Raw genomic sequence first — 14,810 nt, forward strand, 5'->3', positions numbered from 1 at the left:
TCATAGCAGGTGCAATGCATACAATATTATTATTATCTAAATTTATATTTTTGTATTCTTGTGTAAAGCGCCTTTAAACACGAATATTCATGAACAGGGCGCTATACAAATTTGGTAAATAAATAAATTGTGTTAGTAAGCCATACTTAGTAGCAGTAGCAGCAGTACCGGCAATAGAAGCAGAAGTGGCAGAAGCAGCTGTGCAGCAGTAGAAGTAGCCGCTATTGCTACAGCAGTAGTATCAATAGCAGTAGCAGTTAACCAAACAATCGGGAACAAAATCCAACTCAGACTGTATTACTTCAAACCGGTCCAGACCCAACTCCTCGGACCACAGTCCATGTTGAATCAAAACTAAATAATAAAACGTTTGTTGCAGCACTGGCATCAGAATGTTTGTAATGCAACAAGTTTCGAATGCAGTCTTAAAAAGTGTACACAAACATTATATTACTCTTATTTCAAGCGAAGACCAAAGTCAAACATAATGAAGAGAGATTGCAAGTTACCTATTCAAGCTGACAACAGGCGACGAATCTTTTCATACACCCGATTCCTTCCGAAGCAGTATATTTTAAATACGCCGATTCTGTCACTGTTATTATATACGATTAGACAGACAATCGCACGTCATGCGGGGCTGTGTCTGTAAAGTTCTGTAGCTTTACCATGCTCGGATCCCCGTTTTGACATTAATTAAAAATTTCAATGAATATCAATGTTATGTTTTAAAATATGCGCTACTCACTTATCTGTTCTGAAAATGTTGTTCAGCTACCCCGTTCAAACAACTCTGGCTCCTCCACTGCTTTAACACACCGTACATTGGTATTCTGTAGACTTTGTTTGCTGACAATTTACAATGTGCAGCAAATACGCGCGTGGTCCAAACCAAGCGGCAAATTCGAACGTTGGCGGTTCAAATGAAGGATTTTAAATAAGTACGGTACGGTAATGATTGTATTGTTCCATTGATCATGTGTGGTCTTTCTCACGGACGAGGTTTGATTCAACGCATTGTTAATTTTACACAAAGGCATATTAATGACGACTATTTGATTGTTGAATTATGATTTAACGTAAAATGTGATAAATTAATAAATTCAATAAACGAATAATGTATTCAAATTATGAAATATTGGATTGTCAAACACTATATAACAAGCTATTATTTATCCTTGGTCGATTTCGGTAATAAATGAATGTATTAAAAACGTAATAATAAAATGCTCGATTATTTCAATGTCGATTTATCATAACAAAACTATGTTAAAAAGCACTTGTGACCTCTGACATTCTTTCTAATTCTCAACCTACATGGTATTCGTTTTTTCTTTGTTCTGTTCTAACCCAGAAACCTTTTCAGATAAAGGTAATGGTAAAGGCAGGATACTTTGTCATTGTGCTGAATGGACATTTCCACTAAGCCCCACCCCTTGGATATTCTTGCTAAGGTCCCACAAGACGACTGTAGCCTGGTTCTCACGAGAGCCCTAGTATCCGGATCGGGCGCTAACCGTTAGCGGTAACCGTTAGCACCTGCGTGAGAACGCCCGATCGGTTAGCGTTAACCGTTAGCGGTATCCGGATACGCTAACGGTTAGCAAGCGCTATCGATTAGCAAGTTGAGGGCGTTTCTATCATCTACCAATCACACGTACGCGTTTACAATTTCCAGTTTCTTATTGGCCAGTGATTCGATCATCATATTGTTGGTATCCGGATCGGGATTTTCTCGCATAGACGCACGGCAGCTAACGGTTAGCAGGATCCGGATCCTGCTAACCGTTAGCTGCCGTGTGACAACATAGCCAGTGTTAAAGCATACGCGAACACGTGCATTGTGGGACAACTCATGTGTTTGTGAGACGCGTGCGTATCTAGCGCTGTTCTGATTAGTCAGTTGTTAAGTTTGATTGACACTCCAGAAAGGTCTATTGCGCATGGGCGTGGTTCGTGACTACTTCATGCTAACATCAGTCCACATTTTTTTTTCTTTTTCAATTTGGATATATTTATCTTTTTCTACTATTTTCAAGAGCTAGAGAAACTATAGGGCTGGGGAAGTTAGTTAATAAAAATGTCTGGTCCTAGTAAGTTTTGGCCAAGAATTTTCTGCTGGCCAGAATTGGTTTTGAACCGAGTTGGATATGAATCGAATTCTGGACTAAGTCTGTTTTGATCTATGGATGGGCAAGTTGGTTACAATTTTGAACATGGAGTGAAGGACTTTGTGCATTGTATGATTGATTCTATGCCAGTGACCACGAAAAGAGTATAGAAACTATTCTTAACTGTGCCTTGTGTCTAATTTTTAAAAAAAGTAAAAATATGCACAGACTAGCAGCAGTTTTGACATTATAGGTCTAAGAAGCAGTAGCTAGTCGGTGTAAAATACGAACCGTTCCACAAAGCCTGTCCACCTTGGATATTGTTGATAAAGGTCATTCCCACCATCCCAAACGATAACGTAGTTGTAGTGGTAGATTTGTGATAGTAGCAAAAAAAGAATTAGAGTGTGCGATAAACTGTACTCACTGCTGTAACAATCGGAAATGACACAGATGTGGAAAGGATGTCATTTGCAACAAACCAGCCTGATTGAGCTATACCCCACATCACCCCTGCGGCCATCGATGGTAAGATTAACCCCGGGGGTAACTGTGGCTGGTTCCTCTTCAATACACAGTACAAAAAGAAGTAGATACTTGAGGTTAGATAAATTCCACAATAATGAGAAAATACATAATCCAATCCTGAAAGAAGAACAAAACTTAGAATATCAGAACTGAAAAAGTAAAAATTACCCAGTGACAATAATTACCAGACCCCACCCCTCCCCCACCACCGCGCACTCTTGCATACGCCACAGCTACTTACCATTACTACTTGATCCTTCAACATTTTGCTGAATCCAGATGCATGGGACAAAATTTAAACCATAGAATATTCCTGCAATTAGTGAGAGACAAATGCCCCTAGAAAAAAATATACAATTAATGATATTTTTAATATCATTAATCCGAATTTAAATGTTTAGTTAAAAAATATGTTAATGGTCTGTATGTTATTTTGAGAAAATCTGTATTAGTCCAATCCGATTTTTTTTACTGACTGTTTTACACTTTTATTATTCATCCCTTTATAAAATTGTTTATGTTTTTAAGATTTGATTTTAATAAGATCCTGGGCCGATCAATCCGCTAGTCAGTGTCAGTCAAGATTCAAAGATTCAAAAACATCCTCAAAAAATGAAATTCATAAAATGTTAACAAAGAAAATGTATAGACGTTTCAATACAAGAGAAAAAGAAAAGGAAAACAATAAAATCAGACCAAGAAAAAGGAAATCCCCTTTCAAAATTTGAATTAAACTGTTTTATGCCCTGTGGTAGAAGGAGAGGGACTGGCGATTTGTGCGAGAGGCCGGTAATCTAAAACGACGGATACAATCCAAAATACACTTGAACAGACGCGATACACGTTCCGAACACACTCTCTCCTCGACCATCATCTCCACCCTCCTAATCACCCTATCGATCCTAGCTTTATCAGTCTGAGGAGCATTTCCTCCCTACCCCGTAATACAGTAAGACCAAACCCCACAAATGACCTTACTGTATTATAAAAAAAAATAGACAAAGACTACTGGCGCTAAACGGTGATTGGCTATCAAAGTATCAAATTTACAAAATTGAATTTGAAACAGGAACAGTAAATTTTAATTTTAACAATTTAAAAATGCAGTTGTAAACTTACACGACTCGTTTATAGATTGGGCTGAGGTTGTCGACCCATGACGCTGCACCAACAGAGCATTCTGGTTCAGCGGCTGTGACTTGTGTACTTGCCTACACAGACAACAAAACAACTATATAAACTTAATATGGAACTACGTTTATACAGTTTATAAATATAGGCCTAGGCCCTACATAATTATAAGCTCTGAAATGAACATTTAGTAATTACCCGTCTCTGCCTCTCTTTTAATAACACAGATGATTCGTCATCAGATGGGACATTTTCGGCACTTACATTTTCTTCAACGAACATTAACATAAATGCTCTAAAAATTGAATGAAAAGATGAAATGAAAGTAAAACAATCCGCTCTTGATTGTAGTATAGGCCCTGCAGCAATAGGCTATTGATGGTCATGTATCTCCTAATGAAATATTAAGCACATAATTATTTAGCCTAAACCTGCTGAGCTTGAACCAGACGGTTTGAAAATAATAAAACGGCCCATGTGTAACTCCTTGTGCATTAAGTATTAGGCCTATATACACACAGTCGTACGACTGTCCGCCGTCGACGAATCAGGCTCCACTCCCTGTGAGCGACTGACGGTACGATGCAGTCTGCTGATCGTTGATGGACATCACAGAATAGTAACCACCTTACGAGTTCAGCTTACCTCGAGAGCAGTATAGTTCAGTCGGCTAAACTGGTGGTAGCCACTGTGTGTGCGCTGAACCAATGGTGACGCCAGCGGGGGGGGGGATTTTGCCCCTTCGGACAGGCCTGAACCCCTGTCGTACGACGCACGACTCGGTCGTCGGATCAAACATAAAAAAATAATAATTTGCCTATCCAAATAACGTTATTTTGACTGCCAATCCCTAATATTCTACAACCACATTTTGGACCATACTAAGCTATAAAAATTCCTTGAACCCTACAAAGGACTTTTTATTCCGGATCGCCGACAAAGGCTTTGTCGGCCACTTGGTTCGGATCCCTCCGTTGCACATGTCGGGCCCATTGTCGGCCAATTTCTGGCACAACCGCTGCGCTGAACTACGGAGATATCTTGGTCCCTGGTTCAATTCTCATCGCTGCTCTCCTTGAATATCAACTGGAGGGTTAAAATGTAAGTTACGATAGCGCACCGTCTTTTAGATGAGATGTTTAAGCCGTTGATCCTGTGTGCGTTCTGGCCCATGTGTACGTTAAGTACACTTCGGAGAACAAATTAAGGGAATGCCATGCCTCTCGGTGTGCTGCCCATATCACCACCAGAAGGTCCCTACTCGAAAAAACAAAAGTCTTCTTCAACCTTGATTTTTACACCGAATAAATCCACCTAAATATACCTTAACAAAGAAAACGCCACTCCAAGATAGGAACACACTGGTCTTGTGATAACATCTTTGTGAAGACCAAACAAACCAAATCTTAAATAAAAGGAAACAGAATTAACAAATTGATTTTCATCTGTATTGGTAAATAAGCTAAAATATCTTAAACTCTTATTTCAGCATCGTCATCGGAGCTCAGTCTTGAAAAAAAACAAAAAACTATATCTTACGAACAATTATTTATAAACCTCTGTAATTGAATTGACGTCTTATACGCAAGCTACTCTGCACAACTTACGTTTCTGTGTCTTGATATACCTTTTGTAATTAACAAAGATTTCATTTTCGTTTCAACCAAAAAGGTAATTTATTTAGTTTTCAAACGTCATATATATTACAAATATTTTCTAATAAATTATACATCTTTGCCAATAACCTTTACATTTTTTTTTCTGCATTTAAAAAAAAAAGGGAAACACAACATTTTCTTCATACCATCATATTACAATAAATTCATTTTTGAATAAATTCTTTAATAATTTAGTTATTTTTTCCGCTTAACAAATCAATTAATGATGATAATAATAATAATAAGTAAATACTATCATTGCAATATTTTTTTGGAGAACCTAACGTTCAATAATTACAAAAGGCATTAAAGACTCTCATGTGACACTTAGTTTAAAAAAAATAATGTTCTATTGTAAAATAAAACTCAGTGTTGACTTTAATCCTTTAACCGGAGCATCAACGATAATTCTAACAATGATTGCTTATTAAAAACATGGAGTAAGATTAATATAGTTACTGATATTAACATTATAATCTTCATATTACAATCGTCTGACCTGTTGTATTGTTATGGTTCATGTTGTATTTGTATTTTCCTTAAAGATAAGTAGTTTTAAATACATGTATTAGGCTTTCTTTTTTGTCATACTTAAATCGACATATAAAATACTTGTTGATTGTTCTATTAAGCATTTTAAAACATAATACGTATCAACATATTCCAAAAGATTATATCACAAGTTGATAGGTTTGTACATTTTGCAGTAATAACCAAGATAAAATTATTAACTTCAAGACATCAAATTAAAATTTGTTTTATTTATCATGTCAAAGCAATATGAAATTATTTTCTGTTATAAGTTAGTTATAAGTTTGAAACATATATTTAAAAAATACACGAAAAACGTTAAAAGTATTTGATTATCCATGATCGAAGTATTTAGAGTGTTTCTAGAAAATATGTTACTAAATAGCCGTATTGCACTCGGCAAAAAAGCGTCCCTATGTCTATTCGTTTTTACCATATGAGTTGTCATTCTTCCATACATGGTATGTGATATGCTTATTATAATGGATGAGTTAAATCTCTTTTAATTGATAACATAGCCTCTTCACAAAAATTAATTGTATTCACATCATTATCTAAACCAATTATCTTGCTTGCTGTCTCTTGTAATTTGATTCTTCTCAGTTAATTAATTTAGCCAGCCCACAAAACAAAAAATAATCACAGGTTGAATAAAACTTTTATAAAAGAAATACAACTTGTCATTGTCAACATTTAAACATTTGAGTTTTCTTAAACAATAACAAATCTCAAATGTTTTAATAGATGTTGTTAAGTCGTTGACGATATATGATCTTACTAGCTGTCAAGATTTAAAAACAATTATAAATTTAACCTACCTTCCACTTGCCCAGCCTGCCAAAAGATTAGTGGAATCCCATATCATAAAGCCGAGACTGATTCCAATTGTCTTCAAAATTGGAACCACTGTGATATGACCTAGCAATAGCATTATTAAAAGTCCTTTGATATTAATCATCATAAAATTACATTAATAATATCCTGATAATAGATATAATAATAACAATAAACTATTACAAATCAGGTTTCAGCACACTTCACATTGTAAATTTATGATTTAGTCAAATCACCGAGTTTCATCATCTTCGTCTTCTTCTGGATGGAAGACCAACGTCACAGTTGAAGGCTTTGGGCCGAGCCGGGTGTGGACTACTCATTTTTACAAATTACTTCTCCCCTAAGGGTCCCATCGTGTCATGAGCAAGCCAAGAAGGCGCACCACGGTCTAGTCACAGTGGCAGGGGCTGTGAGATGGACCAGTGCACCGGGGTAAACCCTTACTCTCTCGAAAGATGTACTGCGTTCTTTATAGTGCACATGAGCCAAAATGTGTACACTGGCCTACGGTTTGTATTCCTTGTCTGGTACCCCTTTTACTCTGCCAAAGGCAGAAACGACCCGGGTTACTTCCGGAGTAATCCTGGGTGCATTTCCCATTTATATCGAACGAAAAATTCCGGGTACAGTTAAATTTTCTTGCTAAAATAACCCTAAAACATTTGCCTACCTGTTGCCCATAAAAGCCCTCCAAGCATCGCCAGTGGTTTAAATGGTGGACAGCCTCGAATCAAATGGACAATAAGCCCTATTAACCAGGTGGACGAACAGGCTATCCACTGATAAAACATACCTAAGCGAAAATATAAGAATCGTTTTTATTTACATGCCTTTTACATAACTCCATTGATATTGGGGTAGTATTTATCGAATAGCAGGTTAGAGCTCTTTAAACACGTTTTTGACAGACTTTCTAAAAGTTTGAATGATCTCTGATATTTACCAATAATAATGAATATGAATAAGCTACCGGTATTGTACTCAACTCCTATTATTCACATAGTGTTATAGTCTTTGGTTTTATCAAGGCTTTCATTAAATTTCTGATCTTTGCAAAAACTATATGAGTTGCTTTCCATAAACACAAAATGTTATTATAACGTTCTCGAACGTTGTGGTTAGGTTATGCCAGAAGGTAATGTAAGAACACCGTTGCAGCAATTTTCTTTTGGCGTTATTGGTCAGAAATTACATACTTTATAAATATATAGATTTATAGGTATAAAAAAGCCCCTCTGAACAGCAACATTACCTTCATAATTTTTAAAACACTTAATCGGTCGAGAATGGTGTGCTCTAATCAGAACCCATGTAACAACTCCATATGGAGTTATATGGGTGCCATATGGGTTCACCTATGGATGACATAGGATTCTGCACTCAATGCTTATTATGGTTTCTTCAGGGCTCTGGCTCTGATTAGTAAAGCCGACCTCCTATTAGGACTTCAAAAGTATAACAGGAGGGGTAGCAATAGGGTTGAAGGATTGGGTTGCCCACTTATCCAGGCAGGGCCCATTATGGGGTAAAGTGTTACATTGGGTGCAAATGAAATATAAATGTGTTAGTAGAACTTTGCAATTAAGTGGTTTAATACATTAATTTAATTAGGATATTTGACACGTTAAATATTGAAAAGCTCTTTCAGGATGTTTAAGAGTTCTTAAAAACGTCTTACCATCACCAGTATCGGCCTTCTTGACAGGGACTAGATTGGCACCAAAGAAAACGACAGCAATTGTCGACGCAATATATCCAATGATGTCAGAGGGCACAGACCTATCAGTCGTCCAGCCTACTGTTGTAATATTATTGGAGTCACTGTATTCAACCATATCGGCCATTTCTTATTAGATACATTGTACAAATAAAGTCTGACAATTATTTTCAAGTATGTAACAAAGAAAACTATTTTTTTCGCTACAAATGTCGATTCTACCTAAAGTTGTTGCCTGACACCATCGTTTGTCGTATAAATGCTAATACAAAAATATGATTTTAATCCTACGGCCTACATACGTGCGATAAAGCAGATGTTTATTGAAGCACAAACATGTTGACTTAAATAAGCTCATATGAAGTGCCTGCATTTTGTTGTGATCTAGTCACTTCACATGTTTTTGTCAAAAAAATATTTGACGATCTTGACAGGGCTTAAGGATCTTGATGACGTCATAAAATGTATATGGGCATGTTAATTTATGATACAATTCAAGGAAATCCGATTTACAAACTGAGTTCCAAGTATTGATTTTTAAGGTATTCGTATAAATATTAAAAATATTTCTATGGTGGAATCTATCAAAAGACGAAAGACGAAAGACGAACTGATGTGGATAGTTTAATTCATAAAGAAATCTTTTATTAACCATTTCTCAGATTGCAACAACTAAAGTCTATAAAGCTAAGCTGTGACTGGTCTTGAAAATCAATGGTTACAAATAGGCCTACAACTGATCAAAATGTGTGGCAGAGGTGTGAAAAGCACTTAATAAAACGCATACTTGTATTAGAACCTTGTATTTTATGGAGCTACACTATATTCATGCAATTTTTAATGACTGCTCTGATAGCTTAAATTAATTCATAAAAACATCTGGGCATATGTTTCATTTTTACATTTATTAATAATCGTGTTTGTATTTTTTTGCGGGTTTATTACTTAAGCGATTATCTGAGAATCTAAATTAATATTAAAATTTCAAAGATTTTTGTGAATTCCGTTCTTAGAAGAAGTCTTTGATGGAGAAAGTGTACCTTTATAGCAAAGGTTGCCTAGCTCGAAACTCCGGCTGTATAAAATTTTAAGAATATAGAAACATTGTTGTTCTGATTAACGAATTGGTAAAAATTGCTTACGTTCATTTTATGTATTGTTAATGCAAAATACCCAAAATATCATAAAAATCATTTTTTGAAGTAACATAAACGCTATCAACTTGGACATAGGAATTAGTGAATTTTCATTATTATCCAGTATAAAAATACAACAATATATCATCCTTCTTGAGTAAAGTTAATCTTAACTATAGTCATTGAGCAGAGAATATAGAAGCTGTGCTCCATTAAATCCCCACATGCAAAAAAAAAAGAAATTTTCCATTACCTGAACAAGTAATTTTCACGGATTTCAGTTTATGACAAATGAAGAAAACTTCTAGTACTTGGCATTGCAGTATTAGTAAATGATTGTCCGTATGAATGTTATATAGGCTAACTTACCTAAGGCGTTCTGATTGGTAATTCTGGTCTTTGATTTCAATAACATGCTTATTAATGAATATTATGCGATGCATACAGAAATATTACATAGAATTATTACAGCAATTAATATTTATGGGAGTTGGTGACATATTTTATAACGCATTATGTATACATATATACAGTATAATAAGGTAGTACAACAGAAAGTCAGAACAAAACGATGCAATATTCAATATTTCAGACTTCATTTGTTATATTTTAAAAATATAAACTGACTTTGGGCTGACGAAGTCATTTCTGCTTTCTGTGAGCACGTGACGCAGTTTGCTAGTGGCAGACTGAGCATGTCGTCATAAAAAAAAAACAAACGATCTGGTGCGCGTGCGCCTCGACATATGTTCTCCATGAAATCAATTAGCACGGTGTATGATCGGGTAGCGATTTTTTTTCCTGTACGAAACATTTGCATGAAACTTCACTCGGGCCATCTCGGATTGACTCGAGTGAGTACGATACGAGGAACAAGAGCAGACATTTCGCAATGTCGTGACGCTCGAGTTTTACTATTATTGCTCTTTCTATGTTTACCTACGGTCTGTCTCTTATACACATCTAGATGTGTATAAGAGACAGATCTCGGAAATCCGTCTTTCCGAGATAAATTATCTCGGAAAGACGTCTTAATAAATACTTATTCCATGTTTCCATGATAATTATCTTGGAAACTCGGAAACGCGGAAGGTCACTTTAAGCTTCCGTACTACTCAGAAGTTGTTCTGTAGACGTTTATCTGTTGATCACCTTTTGACCTCCTGAATTCTGCAATGAGATTTTCGGGTGGATTCAGCCGAAACGGCCCGAGTGGAGTTTCATGTAAATGTTTCGTACGGGAAAAAAAAATCGCGATCGGTTAAAGTACCAGCAAAAGTAGCACTTTCCAGACTAGTTTTGTAACTTGTTGGTAAGGCTCATATTATTGTTTAAGAGCGAAGTACAAATTGTGCCCGGTCTAGCACGAGTTTATAAAGTTAATGACACCGGTGACTATGTTTCAAGCTTTCTCTACTGATTTAGCATTACTCTACATAAAAAATGAGTGGGGTTGGGGGTCAGTCAAGGAAAAGGCTCAACACATTTTTTGGCGACAATTTTTAAAATGGCCACCATACAATTAGATATTGGCACATATCTTTACTCAATGTAAAAGGCTATATTTGGTGTCTAAGTATAATGTTATTGGGGTCACTGAATTCAATGTTTCAAAAAAAAAAGAACGACAACCATTTTGAAATTCACGATGGCGGATACAAAATTGTCAAAAATGGAAATTTCAGTATAATTACATGTCTTCTAGTTGTAATAGTAAATTTGGTGTCTCAACATAGGCTCTCTGAGTCTGACAAATATGGTTTCAAACGGCCAGGGAGCCAGCCATTTTGAAATTCAAAATGGCCGCCACAAAAATAGTATAAAGGCGAATATTGGCTTGTAATTCCACTTCTCTTTGAATTATTGAGCTGCTTGAGTACACAATGGTTTCCAAAATCCAGGAGGGCAGCCATTTTGAAATTCAAGATGGTCACCACGAAAATCGTTGAAAATCAAATACTGTATTATATTTTTAGAATTCCAATTTGATATAATCATATGTAATTGGGTTTTTTGAGTCCAATAGACATGGTTTAAAAAATTAAAAAATTGTATTATTTTACTTTGTTAGCCCTCGCCGTAATAAAATTAATATGATACGTAAACGTTAACATGGAACTAATATATACACCAAGATCTTTATGTAAATTTACTTTTTCTTATGAATAGGAACAATATTGGAGCGTTTCCAATAGTGGCAAAAAGTCCAGACAGAATTGATTTGGTAAATATGTTACAAAGAGAAACAGGCAAAGAATCGGAGCATGGCCTAAGGACGATGTTACAAACAGGGTCCCATCCTGAGGCCTTATGCTACTTTACTAAGATAAATACGGACATTAATAGGTATGGTATCCAGGATGCTCACAGGAACCTCATGACTAGAAGGACAACCGATGGGTCATCAGCGTCGCTAAAATTTAGAAAAGTGATTAATAGGAATATTAGATTTTGCCTGGGCGGTATACGCAATTGTTTTATTCAGTTTTTACACTTACATTTACTACACAACAAAGAATCTTATTGGGATTGGTTTTCATTTTTTGAGATATTTTGGATAAGTAGGAATTATACTGTTTCTTAGGCATTGCTTTTAGTTCCATTCGGACCTTTTTTAACGCTGCCACAATTTTGTGTAGAAGCACATTTTCTATTTAATAAAACACCTTTCTTTCATTAACAACATTGTGTGAAAAGTTTGCGCTTAGGGCGCATAACAGGAACAAGATCTTACACAGTTGCATTGACCATGGAGAAAATATATTAAGATATATTTCCTCCATGCATTAACCAATTCATAAAATATTTCTACTTTATTTCATTATTACTTCCAGCAAGATCTATGATATTCCATATATGGTACATGTCTAAAAGTTTCCATTAATTACATTAAAATTTGCCTTCCTTGTTGTCATGGACTTGTGCCAATAATATGACCATAAATGCCAAAAAAATTGTTGAAATGGTTAAAAGTTTTAAAAGAACAAGTCAATTTTTGAACCTTTAGTAATTGATAACTGTTCAGTCAAACAATTTGAGAACACTAAGCTTTTAAGTGTGATTATTAAGCATATCTTGTCAAACCCACGTTGACGCTATTTAGTATCTAAGGAAAGTATAAAGTAAAAAACAGCAGCACTTTTGAGACTAACAATATATAATTTATTCTCTAGATTTTGTCCACACAGTGGACTTCATCAGGAGACTGTACAAATGGGATAAGAAACAACTATAATATACAACTGAAATAATGGGGGCGGTCCTAAAACAACAAAGAATGGTGTACAAAGCAAGTACAAGTCTGCCGAAATAAGCAATCTAAATAAACGGTATCAAAAGAACAAAAGATCAATGATAAGAAACTGTGGGAAATAGCATACAAAATATGTCTATGTCAAAATCAATGATAAAAACAGTAAATAGGCAGTAAATACAGTAAGGTAACTATGAGACAAAAATATAGTTAATAATAAGGCAGCTATAGAAATATAAAAATATACATACAATGATGAGAAATAATTATTGACGGTAATGTGCGAGGAATCCTCGATCAATGTTAAGGCCTAGTTCTATACAGTCTAATTGTGTAATTATTTTCTGTTCAGCTATTTCTCGTTCTAAACTATTTTTAAAAAATTCTTTCTTAACTACTTGCACATTCATATTCTTAATTGAGTGGACAGAAGATGCAAAATGATTAGCTACAGGTTTTTGGGTGAGTTTGTGTTTGATGTCATGTTTATGACCATTAATCCGTTGTCTTAGTGTTTGTCCAGTTTGTCCGATGTAGAGAGCATTAGGGCAAATATTGCACGATATAGCATATATAAGGTTGGATGACATGCAGTTATAAGTGCCTTTTATGCTGAAATGATTATTGTTAGGTCCTTTGACAATGTTAATGGATTTGATATGTGGACAAAGTTTGCATGTCCTAGTATTGCAAGGGAATGTGCTATTGTCGCTGTTAGTGTGAAGTTTACTTTTAACTAAATGTTGTTTCAGATTAGGGGGCTGTTTAAATGCAATGAAAGGTTTGTCCTTAAAAATATCATTGAGGGCTTCATCATGTAGGACGGGTTGTAGATCATCTATGATGCACTTGAGGGGTTTGTTGAGTGATGGGTGATACGTAGTTATTAACGGTGTGCGGTTAGAGGATGTCTTTTCGTTGTATTGCAGTAGGTCTTGGCGTGGTATACGTTTAGCTTTCTCTATCTGTTTGACAACTACATGTGTGTCATACTTAAGTTTCTTAAATGTGTTAGCTAGTTCTGTTAAATGATTATCTCTGTCTGTAGTATCAGAACAAATGCAGTTGTAACGGAGGGATTGGCTATATACAATAGACCGAGTAACATGTTTAGGGTGTGCGCTAGTTGCGTGTAAGTATTGTTGGGTGTCAGTTGGTTTCTTATATATGGATGTACTAAGATGGCCATTATTTAACTTAACTGTAGTGTCCAAAAAGTCCACTGAGTCCTTAGATATATCAACGGTAAACTTGATAGTTCTATGAAATGAGTTAAAATCAGTATAAAATTCGTTGAAAGAATCTTCTCCATGGGGCCATATAATAAAGATATCATCAATGAAACGAAGGTAGAGTTCGGGTTGGAGTGTGCGGGTGTCAAAGAAACGTTTCTCTAAGTTGGACATGAAGATGTTCGCGTACTGGGGTGCCATGCACGTTCCCATCGCTGTACCATTGATTTGAAGGTAGCGTGATCCGTTAAAGATGAAATGGTTGTGTGTTAACACGAATTCTGCTAAACAACATATATTATGTGAAATATCACTCGGCAATGTGTGTTTAATAGCATCCAGCCCATCTTGGTGGGGTATATTCGTGTATAGCGATTTTACATCCATTGTTGCAAGTAAGGTGTTTTCAGGCAAATTATTGATATTGTTAAGTTTCATAAGAAAGTCTGTTGTGTCCTTTATATAGCTAGCGGAGGCTATTGCGTAAGGTCTGAGTAGTGAGTCAACATACTTTGAGACTCCTTCTGTTAATGTACCATTACCAGACACAATGGGACACACATGTAGTTGTCAAACACACCGTTAATAACTACGTATCACCCATCACTCAACAAAGCCCTCAAGCGCATCATATATGATCTACAACCCGTCCTACATGATGAAGCCCTCAATGATA

General features: G+C 35.7%; 1 protein-coding gene across 1 annotated transcript in view; it reads right to left on the minus strand.

Annotated features, from left to right (window-relative positions):
• Nucleotides 1–10,029, minus strand: part of LOC117113437 (transmembrane protein 144-like) — a 14,754-nt gene extending 4,725 nt beyond the window's left edge. Inside the window, exons 1-9 of the mRNA XM_033256772.1 lie at nucleotides 9,903–10,029; nucleotides 8,475–8,642; nucleotides 7,467–7,589; nucleotides 6,778–6,877; nucleotides 5,095–5,175; nucleotides 3,969–4,065; nucleotides 3,759–3,850; nucleotides 2,881–2,978; nucleotides 2,539–2,756 (exon numbers count right to left, since the gene is read on the minus strand). Of these exons, the coding sequence (XP_033112663.1) occupies nucleotides 2,539–2,756; nucleotides 2,881–2,978; nucleotides 3,759–3,850; nucleotides 3,969–4,065; nucleotides 5,095–5,175; nucleotides 6,778–6,877; nucleotides 7,467–7,589; nucleotides 8,475–8,640 (975 nt within the window). The 5' untranslated portion in view covers nucleotides 8,641–8,642; nucleotides 9,903–10,029. The remainder of the gene's footprint in view (nucleotides 1–2,538; nucleotides 2,757–2,880; nucleotides 2,979–3,758; nucleotides 3,851–3,968; nucleotides 4,066–5,094; nucleotides 5,176–6,777; nucleotides 6,878–7,466; nucleotides 7,590–8,474; nucleotides 8,643–9,902) is intronic.
• Between the last annotated feature and the right edge of the window lie 4,781 nt (nucleotides 10,030–14,810).

The sequence above is a fragment of the Anneissia japonica genome, unplaced genomic scaffold (genome assembly GCF_011630105.1).
Source record: "Anneissia japonica isolate Jap-2015-1 unplaced genomic scaffold, ASM1163010v1 scaffold287907_len70230_cov149, whole genome shotgun sequence".
NCBI lineage: Eukaryota > Metazoa > Echinodermata > Crinoidea > Comatulida > Comatulidae > Anneissia > Anneissia japonica.